Source organism: Schistocerca nitens, chromosome 2 (assembly GCF_023898315.1).
Source record: "Schistocerca nitens isolate TAMUIC-IGC-003100 chromosome 2, iqSchNite1.1, whole genome shotgun sequence".
NCBI lineage: Eukaryota > Metazoa > Arthropoda > Insecta > Orthoptera > Acrididae > Schistocerca > Schistocerca nitens.
The window spans coordinates 401853048-401873801 of NC_064615.1; the positions used below are offsets into that span (position 1 = coordinate 401853048).

At 40.8% G+C, this 20754-nt stretch overlaps 1 protein-coding gene across 1 annotated transcript in view; it reads left to right on the top strand.

Annotated features, from left to right (window-relative positions):
• The window catches only part of LOC126236250 (axin), a 266422-nt gene that overhangs the window by 108832 nt on the left and 136836 nt on the right, over window positions 1-20754 (top strand). The window contains 3 exon segments of the mRNA XM_049945400.1: window positions 7353-7623; window positions 8471-8932; window positions 13268-13432. Of these exon segments, the coding sequence (XP_049801357.1) occupies window positions 7353-7623; window positions 8471-8932; window positions 13268-13432 (898 nt within the window).

Sequence of the window (20754 nt, forward strand, 5' to 3'; positions counted from 1 at the left end):
ACTTTCCACGTGGCACTGCTTTGTGGTACTGCTGCAACCAGTGTTAGATTTTAGCTCTTTTGAAAAGGATAGTTTAATTGAATCCATTTCAAAATCGCCAATGAATTCTACAACTGCGAAGAAAGAGTTTTATTTTTGCTATCAAAAGATTTGTTCTGTCAGTTGTGTGACTGTTGGAAATTATATTTACTTTTCTAGAAGTACAAGAGTTTTTCATATAAGGTAACGTGGTTATAAAGAAACACTGATCATCATGTTTTCCAACAATCTCTTCAAAATAGCATAAAAAATTGGATGTCAAATCTGTATTTGGTAGTTGAAAAAATATGTTTACCTCTGAGATATTCATCTTACAAGGGAACTGGGCTTACTTGTCATCACTGACTTTGTCCACATTTATGATTTACGCAGGCCTTGGCCAGAAATGAAAGTGACAGAAATGAGAATGCCAGATGGCCAAGTGTTTGGGGAAAAAAAAATTGCGTTTTTGGTGCAGGCCAGTTGAGGCATGAGCCATTTATGATAGTGTAGTTTCCAGGCAGCTGTTGGTGCAGTGCAGGTCTTGTCGTTGAGTCCTTAAGTGGAAAGATTTTCCTTTATTTTCATTTTTTTGCGTTACTAACATTGCAAATAAACAGAAATAATGCTTAATATATTGTATTCACTAACATTTGCATATAGGCATGAAAAGAAAGGGCAGTGGAAAATTCGGATTGCAGCATAATTTTCAGGAAGTGATTGTAAGGCGAACATGAGAAATTCATGTATAAAATTTGATACTTTTATTATTTTGCTTCTTACCTTTGTCCCTCATGGCCTGATTTTTACCTGCACCAGGCTGTATCGAGGCCATGCCGAGATACGCCCTGCCAAGTGCGCAGGCACAGAGGAGGGCACAAAAGCTGGGGGGAGTGTGGGGTTAAAGAGAAAAAATAAAAATAAATAAAATAAAACTCGAAAGATGGTTGTTCTCACATTGTCATTGCCTCAAAGTAGCATCATAAAGATCTTACTGCCGAACAGGCATTGCATGGGTTATGTGCCACACACAGGCAGTCTATGCAGCTAGCTCATGTTCGACAACAGAGTCTCTGCTTCAACTTCGCTGCGGTGATGTGGGATCTCAAAGGTTGGTGTGTGGTGCTGATGCAAATATGCTACCTGACCGAAGGCCTAAGATTTTTGTCAATTTCTGTCGGTTAAGGACTGGAGTGAAACTGTGTAAGCTACAGTGCTTTAGATTACTTGATAGAATAATAAGTGAAATGGGAAACAGATCTCTAATCACCATTTTAATTTCGTGTCAGGAATACCAAATACGAGAGTTCTATTACTTACTTTGAAAAATATGCAGCAGATTTTGGTGTCAAATATAGCAGAAAAATTAATACAGCTGAGCTAGTTAATGGAGTAGTGGTTTTCAAATTCCAGTAGATTTTGTTTTACTTTCATTTTTTAAGGAAGTGCATACAGTTTTTAATTTACTTATAACAATACATTTAAGTAGTTATCTACAATATTTTTCATCAATTGTTGTGATCATCAGTCCAAAAACTGGTTTGATGCAGCTCTCTATGCCAGTCTATCGTGTGCAGGCCTCATCTCCGCATAACTGCTGCACCCTACATCCATTTGACATGTGCTCAAGCCTTAGTCTCCCTATACAGTTACCCCCCCCCCCTCTCTCTCTCTCTCTCTCTCTGTGTGTGTGTGTGTGTGTGTGTGTGTGTGTGTGTGTGTGTGTGTGTGTGTGTGTCCTACCAGCTGATCCCTTCTTAAAGTCAAGTTGTGGCTAAATTTATTTTTTTCCCATGTGATACAATAACTCATTTGTTAGTTGCTCTACTCATTTACTATTCATCATTGTTCTAGAGCACAACATTTCAAAAGCCTCCTGTCTGAATTGCGTATCGTCCATGTTTCACTTTCACTTCCACTTCAGACAAATACCTTTAGAAAAGACTTCGTAGCACTTCAGTTCGTATTAAATGTTAGTGACTTTCTCTTTTTCAGAAAAGCTTTCCTTGCTATTGAATCTGCATTTTATTTCTTTTGTACTGTAGCCATCATGTGCTACTTTGCTACTCAAATAAAAAACTAGTATACTGATTTTAGTGTTTTAATTTCCTAATCTATTTCACTCAGCAGTGTCTTGATTTACTTAGCGTACATTCCATTATCATTTGATGTTAGTCTTATAATCTCTTTTCAAGACACTATCCATTCCATTCAAATGCTGTACCTTAGCTGTTTCTGAAAGAATTCCAATGTCACCAGCAAACTGCAAAGTTCTTATTTCTTCTCCCTGAATGTTTCCCTTTCCTGATTTCTCTTTGGTTTCCTTCACAGCTTGCTTGATGTGCAGATTGAATAACATAGGAGATAGGCTACAACACTGCCCCCTCCCTTCTCATCTATTGATTCCCTTGTGAGATTTAAAACTTTCCTGGCATACATATTGTTCCACAAAATTCCGGGTGAACTGCCGGATGTTTGCAACTTCCTGCCACAATATTTTGGTGCAAAGTCTTCTGGCCATCTTCATCTACATCTACATACATACTCTGCAATCCACCATACGGTGCATGGCAGAGGGTACGTCGTACCACAACTAGCATCTCTCCCTGTTCCACTCCCAAACAGAACGTGGGAAAAAAGACTCTGCCTATATGCCTCTGTATGAGCCCTAATCTCTCTTATCTGTGTGGTCTTTCCACGAAATACAAGTTGGCGGCAGTAAAATTGTACTGCAGTCAGCCTCAAATGCAGGTTCTCTAAATTTCCTCAGTAGCGATTCACGAAAAGAACGCCTCCTTTCCTCCAGAGATTCCCACCCGAGTATCTTCAGGTGATACTGGTGAAAACTCCCTAAGCTCTGGTATTTAAGGCCCCTCTGGCACATGCGTGGTGGATTACCTTGGCGTTGTGCGTGCGCTACTTGAGCGCGTTTGATTCTGCTGCGCCACACGCCCTCCGTGGTGACTACAGTCACGATTAATAAGAGGCTCACTGTCAGACAACTGTATTTCCCAGGTTCATTAATAATAGAACTCCAAAAGTTAGACGTATGGACCACAATTTTTGTCTCATTATAATTCATAGCATGACCAGTGGAAATACAGTGTTAGGTAATGGCAGACTTACGAAGCTGAAGAAGGCATTGTTTGCCCTATATAAGATTTGCCGCATTCACACCGAATCCTGTAAACACCTGCCTTGCGCAGCTCTAGGTCATCTTTGACAGATACCAGCAGTGTCGAAATTTTTGCAGGAGGGCAAAAGATTGCTTTCACTTTATGTTTTCTTAGTATTCTGCCGATTTGCGCTGAAATATTGCCAATATATGGTAAATAGGCAGTCGTTTTAAAGGCCTCTTCCTCTTCTTTGTTCCATCATTTATAGGTCTTCAGCGCTCTCTCCACTTGCTGGGACGAATACCCATTCTTGAGAAATACAGTCTGCAGGTGCTCCAGTTCTGTTTGCAAACTATCGGTGTCAGAGATAATGTGGGCTCCGTGAATCAATGTCTTCAAAACACCCATCATTTGTGCCGGATGGTGGCAACTAGTGGCTTGCAAGTAAAGGTCTGTATGAGTGGGCTTTCTATATACTGAATGGCCATGTGTGACATCACTCTTACGTCGCACCAATACTTCTAAAAATGGCAGGCAACCCTCCTTCTCCAACTCCATGGTAAATTTTATGTTTTCATGTGTGGAGTTCAGATGTAGGAACTCTTGCAGATGATCCAAACCATGAGGCCAAACTATAAAAGTATCATCAACATATCACCAAAATACTGCTGGTCTAAAAGTGGCTGAGACAGGTCTGGATCCTCAAAATCTTCCATAAAAAGATTGGCCACCAGGGGACAAAAAGGACTCCCCATGGCGACACCGTCTGATTGCTCATAAAACTCGTTGTTAAATAAAAAATATGTAGAGGAGAAAGTGTGCTCAAACGGCGTCATAATGTCAGCTCCAAACCTATTGCCAATGATATGTAGTGAGTCCACAAGAGGTACATTTGTAAAAAGTGAAACTACGTCAAAACTGACCAAGTCGTTACTGTGCAGCTGCAGTAACCTAAGTCTGCTGATGAAATCACTAGAATTCTTTATGTGATGTGGACACTTTCCTACATTTGTTTGAGCAGAGACACCAAATACTTTGCTAAGTCATAAGTGGCTGCTCCAATATTACTTAAAATTGGACGTAATGGCACATTATCCTTGGATCTTCAGCAATCCATGTAGCCTAGGTGGAACTGAACTATTTGGTTTTAGTTTGTTAATTACCTCCTGTGGTAAGGAACAGCGAGTCAGAAGTTCTGCTTTTTTCCTCACCACTCGGGTAGTAGGAACCTTACCTATTTTGCGATATGTTGAGTCGCTTAATAAAACATTAATCTTATTAATATAGTCCTCCCATAGCATTAAAACAGTAGTATTACCTTTGTCCGATTTAAGTACCACTGTATCCAGGTCTGCTCACAAGTTCCAGAGGGCTGCCCTCTCCATAGGCGAGATGTTGCTCTTTGGAGGTGTAGCTCTTGTCAACACATGACAAGACTCCCGACGCACTTCCTCAGCTTCATCTGTAGCAAGATGACACACAGCTTCTTCAATGGAACTGATGAAGTCCAGTAGTGGTGGTGAAACAGGTGTAGGAGCAAAATTCAGACCTCTTGCTAACACAGACATAGTTGCATCATCTATAGGTTTCCCCATCAAGTTAATAACGGATCATCGAGTAAGAACTTCCTCCAGAACGTCAGTCGAACTTGGCTGTTTGCCTCGTCGTAGCTTTGTCATGGCTCTAGTTTGCTTTGGCCCATGTCGCACCATCCATCCAGTTCCAAGACAACGTAGACAGTCTTGCTGCCAATTCAAAATGAAGATAATACACGTCCTTTGCAGTTGGCATTGAATGTGAGAGACCTGTTCATCATTCTTCCAAAGTATTTGAGAGTATTGCAGTTGAATAGTTGTTCTCCTCTCCAAGGGATGTTGTTTAACCGCGCGACCGCTACGGTCGCAGGTTCGAATCCTGCCTCGGGCATGGATGTGTGTGATGTCCTTAGGTTGGTTAGGTTTAATTACTTCTAAGTTCTAGGGGACTGATGACCTCAGATGTTAAGTCCCATAGAGCTCAGAACCATTTGAACCATTTTGGATGTTGTTTTCTTTTACCTTTTCTATTTTTGGATACAATGCACAAATGCGTGTCTTTCCAGGATTTGGATTCAGGTGGTCATCATCATAGTGACTGGCCAGGTTTTCGAGAACTTGCCAGCTTTATCTCTACCTGCCCAAAATTTTTGCCTTGGGCAAATCTACTCAGATCCTGTCAGTACCATCCACCAATTCAATATATAGATCCAGCACCATGATTTAAGAGAGTCTTCCTCATTCTGCCTAGGGTGTGGTTGAAAGATAGAGGCTAGATGAACAGAAGTTCAGAGTACACTGATGCATCTAATGATGGCAGAGATTAGTGACACGCAAACTTTTTGATGGCAAATATTGGATTGTGAGGCATATGATGATAGATATTGCCATGTCAAGTAGTGATGGATGGATAGTAAGTTGAAATTAGAAAGCATAAAGTAAAAAGAATATAAATTTAGGACAGGTTAGGGTCAAGATGGAATTTTTTAAGATTGTGTCCAAATTGCATGAGGCATTTCAGCTGAAGAGAAGTGGAATGTAATAAAGTGTCTCTTAATACCTGGGAACTCCTTCCAATTATCCATGATTTATGTCTGGATAACTCAGTTGCTAAAACATTGCCAACAGAAGGCAAAGTTCTGGGTTTTAGTCCTAGTCCGCCTCACAATTTTCTCAGGAAGTTTCAGAATCATTCACACTTCACTGCAGAGTGAAAGATTCATTCTGGGAACAACCAGGTTATAATTTAGCCAGTACTCTATTATATCCTGTCTTCCAGGAGAGCTCATCCAACAAATTAAGCAGAAGTTCTTCTGTGAAGTTTGGAAAGTACTAGAGAGATATCGCATGATTAGTTTCACACATCATGAATGTAATTTGCTGGCTAGAATGATACACAATGTAATAGGGAAGAAGTTGAAAAGATGCTCGAAGACGGTATGTATTGTTTCAAAGAAGGTAGAGATAGCAAAGGAGCCCTTCTGACATTGCATTATTGTGGAAGGAAGATTAAAGAAAAATCAGACTACTGTTGAAGTATTCATGCGTCTAGTATACAGTGACAGTCTGAAGTGGAATAACGTGTGTGAAATTCTGTGACGAATAGAAATAAAATAGTAGAGAAGAAGAAGAAAAGTAGTAATTCTCAAAAAAATTTTGGTGTGGTAAATATGTTAAGAGATATATAGTGTCAAGTCAGCTAAAAAACTAGCATTGTCAGTGAGAAACAAAAAAAATCAACGTTACCAGGACATCGATTTTCAATTTGGTCTTACATGTCAATGGGTGGGAAGTAGTAGCTAGAAATGAAGGGCAACAAACTGAACTAATAAATGAAAGCAGCCAAGAAAAATATTGGAAAGGAATAAAACTATATATTTTGAGTTGTTACACAAAATTATTGGTTACAAAATTGTGGAAGTCAAATAACAAGAGTCATCAGAACAGCCAAATAACTGACAGACCTTATTTGAAGTAAAGAAATACCAAGGCTTAAATTATTGGATTGGAGATGAGGTTGCTGACTGAACCATGTGAAGACTTTTAACTATGGTCAAGAAGAAATTGTTGGGGAGTGATTGTTGGCAGTGACGAACAATAAGCTGCGGTTGCTGAAGTAAAGTATTTGACCATCTTCCTCCTGCTGGTCACTCATGTGGGATAAAGTGATCCTCATATGCCTTCAAATTGGGCACTGTCCCTTAGACATGGCTCCCCCAGCTTTCTCTTATGCCTGTAGTCTGTAAATCACTGTATACTATATTTTAACTGAGTGTGTTCTCTTACATCATAAGAGGGGACATTGAATTTCAGCGTGGATCTGCCCTCTGTTTTAGCTGGTGACAAGATAAGTGTAGTTTGCCACAGTTTTGTTACTTTCAGTTTCTGTTGCTGACTTCTACTCCAGTTTAGTGTATTTTGCTGCCACTCGTCTCTTATTATATTCGTTCAGGTGCTAAAGACGTAGCTATCATGCGCCCAAACCATTCTTTACACCTACCTACCTACCTGTCCATCCATCTGTCCAAGATGAAATTGAATATGACCTTGGTCCATGTGAAAGGCTGCTAATTTAATAGAGCATGGAGAATGAAAATTAGACTTTCTGTAAGTGTGAGATATTTTTGCATCTTAAGTCAACTGGAATACAATAATTAACGCTCTTAACAATGTTGGTTTGTAGATGGCAGTGCTCCACTTGGATTCGAACCCGAAGGCAGTTGCCAAGGAGGTGGCACTTTTGTCGAGGGTTCATCACCTCCATCGTATCTGCGTTGGGCCAGCAATCTCCATAGCTTGCTTGATGATCCTGATGGTGTTGAACTTTTCCGTCGATACTTGGAGCAGGAAGGTGAATCACATGTGGACACACTCACATTTTGGTTTGCATGTGAAGGTCTCAAAAAGCAACAAGACCCAGAGAGAGTCAATCAACTCGTCAAAGTTATTTACAGGTAACATATCATTAACCATTTTTCTTAAAATACCTAAATAACTATGATCATCTGTAAATGTTGCTGATGTAATTGAGATAGGCAGTGGTGTTAGATCAAAGAACTTGTGCAGGTGGCTATAAGAAGGAAAGAAAGAAAGGATAAAAAGGAAAAAATAACATTGTACCAAAAATATACTTAAGACAGAAAAATGCAAGATTATGTAATGAATACATAGTTTTATATTCAAACTGTGTATTTTTCAAGTAACTTATTTGAAGAAATATCATCATCGTGTGAACACCACTGTAAGTTTTACATTGATATGGTGTTAAATTTGTATCAGTACTAGTTAAGTATCATCACATAATAAAAACCGTTTTCTAAAAGTGTGGGCAGCAACCACAAGAAACAATAAAGAAGGAAGACAACATTATGTAGTTACAAGGTAACAAAAATACAAGTGCTTATTAGGTGATGAGGATGACGGATTATCCTGTTAATTAAGGTGGTATGTTAAATGATGACAAATAGTAGTGATGTTAGTAGTATCAGTGATTGAACTTATTATTGGGGGAAATTCATAGCAGTGATATAATATTCAAAATACAAGTCTGTGAGTAGCTTTGGCATTATCTTTGTCACACCTGCATACATACAGGGTTGCATATATCAGTGCATATTGATTTATACAGTTGTGGATTTTATATTCCTAACAGTCTGTCATCATTTATGTGCAAGGAAGAACTTTTGTAAGACTATAATATAAAATTATAGACAGTTGTCATGTTTTCCTTCCACTATAATAACATACTAGCATTGTTACTGCTGACTTGCTGCAAAGCAATTTAAAACTCTTCTTTTACAGGCGATTCTTCCACAAGACTCAGTTGGCTATACCAGATGAACTTCGTAAAGAAGTCAATCGTCGCATCAAAGAAGGGAAGGAACTTCTGGAAGGAGATATTTATGATGATGTGCAACAGGAAGTAGAGAGACTTATTAATGAAACTACATACCCTAACTTCCTGAGATCAGACATTTATTTACAGCATGTGCGTGGCATGCAGAATGGAGGTGAGCTTTCGTCCTCATCAGGTTCAGGTTCCTCCAGTGGTAGTGGTGGGTGCTCAAGTGGTGGAAGTTCTGGTGGGGGTGGGGCGTGTAGAGCGGAGGCTACAGCAGGTGGTCCCCTGCCAACACTTCACGAAGACTCTGAACTGGTTGTACCTGGTGGGGAGGCTGCACTGCCTCTTACGAAGGACATGCTTATTGCCACACAAAAACGACGGGCTTTGGAGTTGCGGCCCAAACCTGAAGCCTATGCTGGGTAAGTCACAAATACTGTGTGTGTGTGTGTGTGTGTGTGTGTGTGTGTGTGTGTGTGTGTGTGTGTTCGTTCCTCTTATGTGTAATGCAGTTTTCTGGTGCTAACAGCTGAAATTACAGAATGTGGTCCTGCCCGTATGCTTGTAAGAGTCAGTTGCTTATTTTAGGGAGTAACACACACCTGGTCAAGAATTGCTTTTGTTGTGAAGAAAAAGGTATGAGAACTGCCATAGAATACAACAAAATGATTTTCATATATACAGTGGAAAATTTCTAGACAATGTCAGTGAAAAAAAAAAATTATTTTACCTCTCCCCATCCTCTCTGTTTGAATGACTGGTTCTTAACTGAAGAAGACTTTCATCAAACAAGATTGCTCCATGGAGGCCTCTCTTGAATATGGAGCATTCCTTAAAGAAAACCTTCATGTAAACTTTTACTACCACATAAAGAACGGTTTCCAGCGACAGTGCTTAAAAGGGAGGCCTCCATTGAGCAGTCTTGTTTAATTAAAAATTCAGGTAACAACCATTTATTCAAACAACAGAGTGGGGGAGGGAGAAATAATTTTTCTTTACGAAAGATGTTGTAGAATCTAAATAATTTAGGAGAAAGGAAACCACTCACTGAATAGTAGAAGTGTTGAGTCATCAACAGGCACACAAGGAAGAATGAAATCTTGCTACCTTTCGGAAAAATCCTTTAACAGGCTAGAGAACACATACATGTATGTTTTCTCTAGCTTGTTAAATTATTTTTTCCAAAAACTAGCAAATATTCATTCTTTTTTATATGCTTGTCAGTGACAACACTTCCACTATTAACAACTCACACACACGACCACTGTCTGGCTGCCGAGGCCAGACTGGGAGAAACTGCTTGTGATGGGAGAAGCAATCTGGTTGGTTGGGGTAATGAGGGTGGGGAGGGGAAAGGACAGCAGGGTGGGGTTGGGGAATGGTAAAGTGCTGCTTGTGCGACCAGACAGGGATGTCGTGGGGACAGTGTGGGCAGACAGATGCAGTTGGAAGGTAAGACAAGGGGCGGGAAAGGAGGGGGGAGGGGAGGAGAGAAGTAAAAAGTCAGTGAGTGTGATGGTGGAATAGAAGGCTGAGTAGTGCTGGAGTGGGAGCACGGAAGGGGATAGATGGGTAAAGGACAGTGACTAATGAAGGTTTACACCGGGGGGGGGGTTAGGAATGTAGGATATACATTGCATGGAGATTGGAGATTTCCCACGTGTACAATTCATAAAAGCTGTGTTGGCAGGAAGGATCCAGATGACACAAGCTGTGAAGCAGTCATTGAGGTGAAGAATGTTGTGTTGATCAGCATGCTCATCAACTGGGTGGTCCAGCTGTCTCCTGGCCACATTTTGTTGGTGGTCATTTGTACAGGGAGGCATCTTGTTGAGTATGACAGTCAACCCACATAGAACACAGCATGGTGGTTGAGCTTAGCTTGTAGATCAAATGACTGCTTTCACAGGAAACCCTCCCTTTATGCGATCGGTAATGCTTGTGACCAGACTGGAATACGTGGTGGTGGGAGGATGTATGAGACATTTCTTGGATCTAAGTCTTTTACAGGGATATGAGCCAAGAGGCAAGGGATTGGGAGCAGAAGTGTAGTAGGAATGGACAGGAATGTTGTATATGTTTGATGAGCAGTAGAGTACCACTGTGGGAGGGGTGGGAAGAATAGTGGGTAAGATAATCCTGATTTCAGGGCATGACTAGAGGTAGTCGAAACCCTGGCAGAGAATGTGATTCAGATGCTCCAGTCTTTGGGGGTACTAAGTCATGAGAGGAATTCTCCTATGTGGCCAGCTGCTGGGACTTTGGGAGGTGATGGGTGCTTGGAGAGGTAAGGTTCCAGAGATCTGTTTCTGTACGAGGTTGAGAGTGTAATTTGAGTTTGTGAAGGCCTCAGTGAGACCCTTGGTATATTTGGAGAGGGACTGCTCATCACTATAGATGTGACGGCCAAAAAGTGGCTAGGCTGTATGGAAGGAACTTCTTTGTATGGAATGGGTGGCAGTGGTTGAGGTAGATCTGTTGCTTGTGGGTAATAGGTTCAATATGGACAGAGATACTGACGTAGCCATCTTTGGGTTGAAGGTCATCATCGAAGAAGGTGACTTATTGTGTTGAGGAGGACCAGATGAAGCAAATAGGGGAGAGGGTTTGAGATTCGGGAGCAATGTGGATAGGGTGTCCTCAGCCTCGATGCAGATCATGAAGATGTAATCAGTGAACTTGAATCAGGTGTGGGGTTTGGGATTCAGGGTGGTCAGGAAGGATCCATCTGGATGCCCATGAATAGATTGGTATAGGATGATGTCATGTGGGTGTCCATTGCTATACCAAATATTTATTTGTAGATGATGCCTTCAGAGGTGAAGTAATTGTGGGTGACGATACAGTTTGCCATAGTGACCAGGAAGGAGGTTGTCGTTTTGGAATCCATCTGGTATTGGGAAAGGTAGTGTTCAGCAATGCCAAGACCAAGGACCTTAGGAATGTTAGTGTAAAGGGAGATGGAATCAATAGTGACAAGCAGGGTGTCTTGTGGTAAAGGAATGGGAGTGGTGAAGGAACAGAAATCGTGGAGAGCTAGTGGAGGAAATGGTTGGTGTCTTTGTATATAGGAGGATAGGTCATGGGTAATTAGCAGAAGGTATTGGTCAACGAGAGATTCTCTCAGTGGAACCACAGACACTGGTCACTATGGGGCGTCTTGGGGTTTGGGGGGGGGGGGGGGTCTATGGGCTTTAGGAAGCAGGCAGAAAGTAGGAGTACAGGGAGTGGTAGGGGTAGGTGTGTGTGTGTGTGTGTGTGTGTGAGAGAGAGAGAGAGAGAGAGAGAGAGAGAGAGAGAGAGACTGACTTTGGAATGATGTTCTGGGATGGGCCTAAGAATTTGAGGAGAGACGGGAGATCCTGCTGAATTTCTGGAATTGGGTCACTGTGGCAGGATTTGTGGATGGACAAATCCGACAGCTAGCAGAGTCTTTCTGCCATGTAATCCTTGGGGTTCAAACCCACTGTGCTGGAACCTATGTCAGCAAATAGGATTATAAGGTTGCAATCAGTTTTTAGATGGAGGATTGCGGTTCTGTCTGTGGTTATAAGGTTAGCTTTTGTGTTGAGGAATTTGGAGAATGATGGTGAGACAAGGCCTGAGGTTACAAAATTCTGGCAGGTTAGCAGGGGGTGATTTGGGCAGTGGGGGTGGATCATGGTTGGATAGAGGCATGAACTGAGTCAGGCAGGATTCAACATTGATTTTGGGTTGAGTCTGACTGGTAGGATTGGTGACAAAAAAGTGTTTCCACTGCAACTATTGCATAAGAAATCTGCTACATACATATACCCAATGACGTATGCTAAATAAAACAGAAAACTGTGTGCATTATTTCATTTTCTTCAATATTGTAGATGATATGACGTCTTACATAGGTATTCTGATTATTCTGCCAGTAGCACCAACTGATATTTTTCTACCGTTTTTCCCTACTTGATTTTTAAGCATGTAAGTTACTCCCAAAATTATCATTGCATGTGTTTGTTTTATGAGTGTGGTTTGTGCTATGCAGAAAGTTTTTGATTTAAAATTAATAGTCTTGTTTGTTTTTAAGAAAAGCTTAGTTCCTGAATACTGCTAGTTTTCAGAGAAATTTGCTTGTTTGATGTGTTGGAGCAAAAATGCCTTGTTAATTGCTTTACCAAATTCACTTAGTATGCCATGCAAGCTGTCTTACAGTACCAGGCTAGCGAGACATTTTTAATTTTGTTACATACAATTTTTATGTTACTTTTGGCATCTGCTTTCGTTTTTTCATTTAATTTTTGTGCCTTGTTTTAAGTCCTGTTATTGTATAGTGTAATGTATGAAAATCACACAATTGATAGCTTCCACCTATTGGTAATATGATTTCTTTCATTTGGTGAAAAAGAGGTGAAATTAATAAACTGTACATACTAAGCTGATACATAATCACTTGCCATTGTGAAAGGGGCTTTGTTTCAGAAAAGATTCAGTTTTCTTTAATAAATTCACTACCATTATATTCCATAATAGAGTTCTTTACTGATTAATTCTATTATTGTTTGTGGAAACGTGGTAATGTTTCTTCAGTATTAATTTTTGATGTCATGTTTATTTCCAGTTAGTAATAAAACATTAACCGTGAGATCTACAGAATCCATTGAGAGCCTATTGCTCCACTTCGTCATGTTGAGTAAATTAATCACTCTACAATTTTGGGACTTAACACAAGACTTGCTGATGCTTGTGACTTGAAACTTGTGCTTGATGTTTTTGTTTGCCATTAGGCTGTACCTGCAGCAGCATGCTCACCATCACCCTCCTCATCATATCCCACCTCACCTTGCATATTCATCCTACAATCCTGTATCTCGGCAAGATAGTGAGTTGCAGTCTCTGAGTTCGGATGCTCGCACAGAAAGTGACAACATGTCTCTCACGGACAGTTCTGTGTAAGTTTTTGCACATATTTACAAAAAGATATTTTGTGTGTGTGTGTGTGTGTGTGTGTGTGTGTGTGTGTGTGTGTGTGTGTGCACTCGTAAGTGTACACGCCTATTACTGTTTCATTAATTTTTCTACTTAATATGTGTATCAATAAAAAAATCTACTCATCAGTCGCACGACAGGAGATCACGCATATAAAAGGTATTACAGTTTATAAGCGTTCGGAGCTCTGAAAGCTTGCAAACTGTAATACTTTTTATATGTGTTCTCCTGCTGCTGCTTTGTAAGTAGATTTTTAATCAGTCCAATTACATTATATTTTCCACTTAACATTGTTTGTTATGTAATCTTTTTATAATTACTTATTTTTGTTGGTGATGGTTTTGAAGCATTATGTCAGTTTTTCTCAGTGTCTTTGTTACTGATTTATTAACAAATTTGGACTTACATGAACCTTATTACATCCACAAAGTGTGGCACAACAAAGAAGTGGGTGATAACCGTAATACATTTTGGGATTAAGGATAGATCAGGATAGTTTCCATTGTCCAATCCATACACCAATAAAGTAACCGTCATGATGGATAAATTGATGGGGAATGAATATGTATGGACTGATCACCAACTTTCATTTCAGATGGTACGCCAAGTCAGTGACACTGCTAAATGACACTATTTACCTGGCTTGCACTGCATCAGAGTGCTGACAGACCATTCTGATAATACGACAAGAGACTTAGAATCATTCAGTTCTGGTCTTATATTTCTATGAGCATAGTTTTGCCAAAGTTTGGCACTGTTCTGATGTTTTGCTGAACTCTTCAGGCCTTGATGAGCTAACTTATTCTGAGTCAGTGTATCAGAGGACCTACATCCATGTGTAAGTTCTGGGCTGTTGATGTTTTGGGCCAGATGAAAGGAAGTTGTGAGATTGTCAACTGAGAGAACTCGAATAATAGATGTAGGCTATATGGTACTTCCAACTACATTCATACCAGCACCTTGACAGCAGAAGTTTAACAAAATTTACCACTTTTTATACTACATTAATAAATTGGAGGACTATATGATCCAAAAACAGGTTAGTGGAGCTAGCTAAATAATGCCAGAGGACTATAACAACATCAGAAATGTAGCTACAAACAAAATGCCAAATGTGATTAAAATCAGGTCATATACAGTGTCTTCTTCCTTGAAAATCAGTCTAGTCAGTGAAAAAATATGCTCTGGAGATGTTTAGTTCTGGACAGGCACACACATTCACACAAGCACAACTCTCATGCACATGACCACTGTGTCTGGCCACTGAAGCTGGACTGCATACAGCAACTGCGCCTAGTGGGTGAAACAATGTGTGGGTGATGGAGGCGAGGAGGAGGCTGGGGTGGGGAGGTGGGGTAGCAGTGTAGGGGTGGGAGAGGGTGTAATGTATGGATGCTAGGTGCACACAGATGGTTTGGGCTGGAGGGTAGCAGAAAAGAAGAGTAGTACATTATTTGAAAGAAACCAACCATTTCCTGCACCAACACCCCACAGTTCCTGTTCCTTTACCAGATGGCGTGCTGCTCATCACTATTGATGCCACCTCCCTCTACACTAACATCCCTAAAGTCCGTGGCCTTGCCACTGTTGAAGACTACCATTTCCTATGTGCATCTGATTCCAAACATACAACCTCCCTGCTGGTCACCATCACCAACCGTTTCCTCACCCACAGTTGATTCACCTTTGAAGGCATCACCTACAAATAAATCCGTGGTACAACAATGGGCGCCCACGTGGCCCCATCGTATGCCAACCTGTTCGTGGGCCATCTAGAGGAATCCTTTCTAACCACCCAGAATCCCAAATCCAACACCTGGTTCCGATTTATTGACAACGTCTTCGTAATCTGGGCCTCCAGAAAGTCATCACCTGCTTCTCATTCACTTCACCTTCTCCCCCTCAGCCTGACAAGCCACATTCCTCAATGTTGACCTCCCCCTCAAGGCAGGCTACATCAACACCTCTGTCCGTATCAAATTACAAGCCATCAGCAGTACCTCCACTTCGACAGGTGCCACCCACTCCGTACCAAGAAGTCCTGTCCATACAACCTAGCCACCTGTGGCTGGTACATCTGTTGTGAAGAGCAGTCTCCCTCCAAATAAACCGAGGTTCTCAGTGAGGCCTTCATAGGCCAAAATTACCCTCCAAATCGTGTACAGAAAAAGTCAGTGTGCCTTGTCTCTCCAGTCACCAACCATTTGCCCCATTCCCACAGCCTGACCACAGAGAAGCACACCCTTGTGACTGAGTTCAACTCAGGACTGCTGAATCACATTTTCTGCCAGGGTTTCGACTATCTCTTGTAGTGCCCTGAAATGAGGAATATCTTACCCACTATCCTTCCCACCCCTCCCACAGTGACATTCCACTGCCCACCGAACTTGTACAATATCCTTGTCCATCCCTACTCCACCATCAAGTACTCCAGTCCAGTCTCCTGTACTATCAAAGGCAGGCCTACCTGTGAAAGCAATCATGATATTTACAAGCTAAATTGCAACCACTGTGCTGTTTACTGTGTGAAAATGACAACCAACAAGCTGTCTGTCCACATGGATGGCCACCAACAAACTGTGGCCAAGAGACAGCTGGAGCATCCAGTTGCTGAAAATGGTGCTCAGCACAACATGCTTCTCTTTAATGTCTGCTTCACAGTCTGCACCATCTGAATTCTTCGTACCAACATCAGTTTTATGAACTGCACAGCTTGCAGTATATCCTATGTTCCTATCACCCTCCTGGTCTCTCAACCTTTGCTGATTCCTGTCCTTCATCCACCCATTCAATTTCCTGCTCCCACTCCAGCACTATACTGCCTTGTATTCCACCAACACACCCACTGCAAGAAATGAGGCTTTTTTTCCCTTCAGCAACTGCTGTTTCTGCAAAGACAAGCCTGATACAAATGATGATGCTGATTTCTTTTTTAATGAAAATTAGTACAAAAACTAAAGAATGATTCTTAAATGAGAAAGTTAAGGTATAGCAAAAATGATGAGATCATACATTAGTATATTTTGTGACAACCATAACTTGTTTGTTATCTCTTTCTTCCAGAAGGAAACTGATAGATTATGGACTTGGTGGAGACCAAGTAGAATTAAAAGTAAAATTGATGTTTTATCAAGAAGAATTGGTATGGAATGTTGCAGTGCTAAATCACTTTAATTCTTCAACTGATCATAGACTAGTAATACAGGAGTAATATCAGTTGAAGAGCATAAAGACATATTGTATATGAATACAGGAAAAGTGCTAGAATCTGATGCATTTTGGTGGAATTTCAGAGTTGTCTGCACAATAATTATGAAATAGTTCCACTTCACAAGAAAAATAGCAGACAAGTCATAAAAAACTATGGAGTTACCAGCCTCCTCTGTGTAATATTCACTATATTATGAGCGACTGCAAAAAATACTTTGTTTTTATTAGGTAAAGAAACAAATTGGCTTCAGATGTGGTCATAGCAAAACGGAATATTTCCAATTTGTGAACTAGGTTATGGAGTGGTACATTGAGAATGAATTAACACTTTTCCTGGGTTAATAGATTTTGGGAAATCTTCTGACTCAGTTTTAATAAATTTCACAGGAGAACTTCTGTGAAGCTTGGAAGGTAGGAGACAAGATACTGGCGGAAGTAAAATTGTGAGGACGGGTTGTGAGTTGTGCTTGGGTAGCTCAGTTGGTAGAGCAATTGCCTGCGAAAGGCAAAGGTCCCAAGTTCGAGTTTCAGTCTGGCACAGTTTTAATTGGCCAGGATGTTCCAATCAGCGCACACTCCACTGCAGAGTGAAAATTTCATTCTGGAATTTTAAAATAATCTCTCTGAACAGTCATTGAGAATGAGAAATACACTGAATAGCCAAAGTAACTGGTACATCTGCCTAATACCGTGTAGGGCCTCCACGAGCACGCAAAAGTGCCACAACATGATGTGGCCTGGACTAGACTAATGTCTGAAGTTATGTTGGAGGGAATTGACACCATGAATCCTGCAGGGCTGTCCATAAATCCGTAATAAGAGTACGAGGGGGTGGAGATCTCTTCTGTGCAGTACAGTGCAAGGCACCCAGAAATGCTCAATAATGTTCATGTCTGGGGAGTTTTGGTGGCCAGCGAAAGTGTTTAAACTTGGAAGAGTGTACCTGAGGCCGCTCTGTAGCTATGCTGGACATGTGGGGTGTCACATTGTCCTGCTGGAATGGCCCAAGTCTGTCGGAATGCACAATGGACATGAATGGATGCAGGTGATCAGACAGGATGCTTACGTACATGTCACCTGTCAGAGTCGTATCTAGACGTATCAGGGGTCTCATATCACTCCAACTGCCCCACACCATTACTGAGACTCCACCAGCTTGAACAGTACCCTGCTGACATATAGGGTCCATGGCTTCATGAGGTTGTTTGTACAGCTTTGTGTCATGCTGTCATCAAGGGTACATGAGTGGGCCTTAGCTCCGAAAGCCCATATTGATGATGTTTGTTGAATGATTTGCATGCTGACACTTATTGATGGCTCAGCATTGAAATCAGCAGCAATTTGCAGAAGAGTTGCGCTTCTGTCGCACTGAATGATTGTTTTCAGTCGTCTTTGGTTCCGTTCTTGCAGGATATTTTTTCAGCCACAGTGATGTCAGAGATTTGATGTTTTACCAGATTCCTGGTATTCATGGTACACTTGTGAAATGGTCATATGGGGAAAACCCCCACTTCATCGCTGCCTCAGAGATACTTTGTGCCATCACTCGTGTGCCAACTATAACACCACGTTCAAAGTCACTTTAATCTTGATAACCTGCCATTGAAGCAGCAGTAACTGATCTAACAACTGCACCATACACTTGTTGCCTTGTATAGCCGTTTCTGACCACAGCACTGTATCCACCAGTTTACATGTCTCTGTATTTGAATACACATGTCTATACCAGTTTCTTTGGCACTTCAGTGTGTATTCAGCCTTTATAAATATTCTGAAGAAAATAACTTAAGTGCTACAGCCTCTCTTTGACTTCACTACATATAAAGGACTATTTGGAATTGAAAGAGGATTTGGACAAAGCAATTGTGTATCAACAACACTATTCCCAGCGAACATAGAGAAAGTGTTCAGGTCCCTAAATTAGAACAAATACGGAGAAATATATATTAATGAAACTTACACTACCCGTCTTCTTGTCATTAATGTTGATGTATTGTTTGCCTCTATTAGAGACAAACTTTAACTTTGCAAGTTTAAAAGTAACCTCAAAAATCAGTTGTAATAAGGCTAAAAATAATGTATAATCGGTGTGTCAAAGAGATAATTGTGCAAATTAACAAAGAAGTTATACAATCAGACATTATATTTAGGACAATTAAAAACAATGTTTGTTTGTTCATCAAAATAAGTTAAGTGAAAACTAAAAATGGCCTGGAGAGTTTTTGGTAATAATTGAAACTTTACTTCAGCATCATTACATGAAATTTTGATGTGAAAATTGTTCAGAAACTGAGGATTACTCAGTGTATAATGGGAAGAGTAGGAGTAACTACAAGAATATGCCTAATTCAGTTGATGAGCAGGAAAACGTACAAACAAACAAATGATTCAGAGAAAAGACTGCCCTTTCTTTTACTGGTGCCTCTTCCCACGGTGTTGCAGGGTCGGCAGACCGGATTTGGCAAGGTTAGTTTTAAGGGGTGGCCGGATGTCTTTCCTGCCACCGCCCCGTACCCCCTGGGACGGAATCAGTGTACACCAGCTGTCCGCGTCTAGTGTAATCCATGGAATAGTGCAAACATGTTCAGATGTCTGTGAGTCGTGTAACTGAGGCAGAATCGCGGGATCAGCCCGGTATTCACCTAATGGGATGGGGAAAACCGCCTAAAAACTACATCCAGCCTGGACGAGCACAGCAGCTGGCATCAGTAATCCACCGGGCGGATTCGATCCGGGGCCGGCGCGCCTACCCGAGTCCCGGAAACAGGGCATTAACACTCTCGGCTAACCTGGCGGGTCAGCCTGGTTGCTGTATATAAATACACCGTAATGAATTGGAAGTGATTGATATATATCATTAGACTGATGGATTGTTGATAGTGAAGGGTTTTCTTTGCTGAATCTGTGGAGGTAAGAGAAAATGATGTACAGCAGAGCATGGATTATCTGAACTAATCTGGGGAGGGAGGGACATGGATCTTCAGGAAACTTGTTTATAAGGATAAATTGACCTGTATGCTTCTATGTACAATTAAAAACTACATATATTTCTAAAAATGTGCATCCATTTTGATATTATAAAGGCTAGTAAAGCAGGAATGTATGTGGTACAGCCTAGTAAACAAAAGATATCTAATACATGTGACTTTTGCTTGTAAAGTGGGTCTTTATGGAGTTAATGGTTAGAAGTGTTTAATTTTACTCCGTTTAAGCAAACCTACCAGCTTACAAGCAGCTAAGACAGGCACTTTTTTCAGACAGATATCTGATACTGGTCACTTTCATCTTGGGCTTCAAACCATCACAAAGCAGTATCCAAACATGTAAATGCTTCAGAAGCACCTGGTATATTTTCATCTTCATTTTCTGGGCCAGTGGTTGATGAGATGCTGGCGGCATCAGCTTTGCCAGTGATAAGGGTTACAGTTTCGCTATCCAGGTTGATTTGATGTCCTGGAACTGCTCCAACAACACTCATCTGTTCTTGAATGGCTTCTTCATTACATTGTTTTGGTATATCAAGCATTTTGTACGCATCATTCTGTCCATCATTTTCAATTAGACGTTCAGAACTTTCTGCCATACCCAAATTTTATGCTAGGCTTTTTTCAAATTCTATTCCTTTACACCAAGAACAAATGTAAATAAAAAATCTGCATAAAGGACACACCTTTCAAATCAATATTTTAATGATTTTTGAACAGACTTTTTTCACCGTCCTCTTCTCCTCCCAACAATAGCTTACATAACTTTTCTGTAAAACCATTCGAATCTCAGTAATGCCTTGGTCAGTGGGCTGTAATGAGGAGATTCCTTTAGGTGGAAGAAATGTCACTTTTGTGAATTTGTCCGTTTCGTTTAAGATGTCACATGATGGATTAGTTGGTGTGTTTTCAAGGAACAGTAATGCTTTCTACCTTTTGCCATTCTTAAACTGACGACCTTTAACAGAGGGTCCAAAAACTTTCAAAAACCATTCCTCGAAAATCATACCATCCATCCAGGTGCTCTGTTGTGAGTTGTCAACAATGGGCACTGCAAACATATTAATATGGTTAAAATGACGTGATTTTTT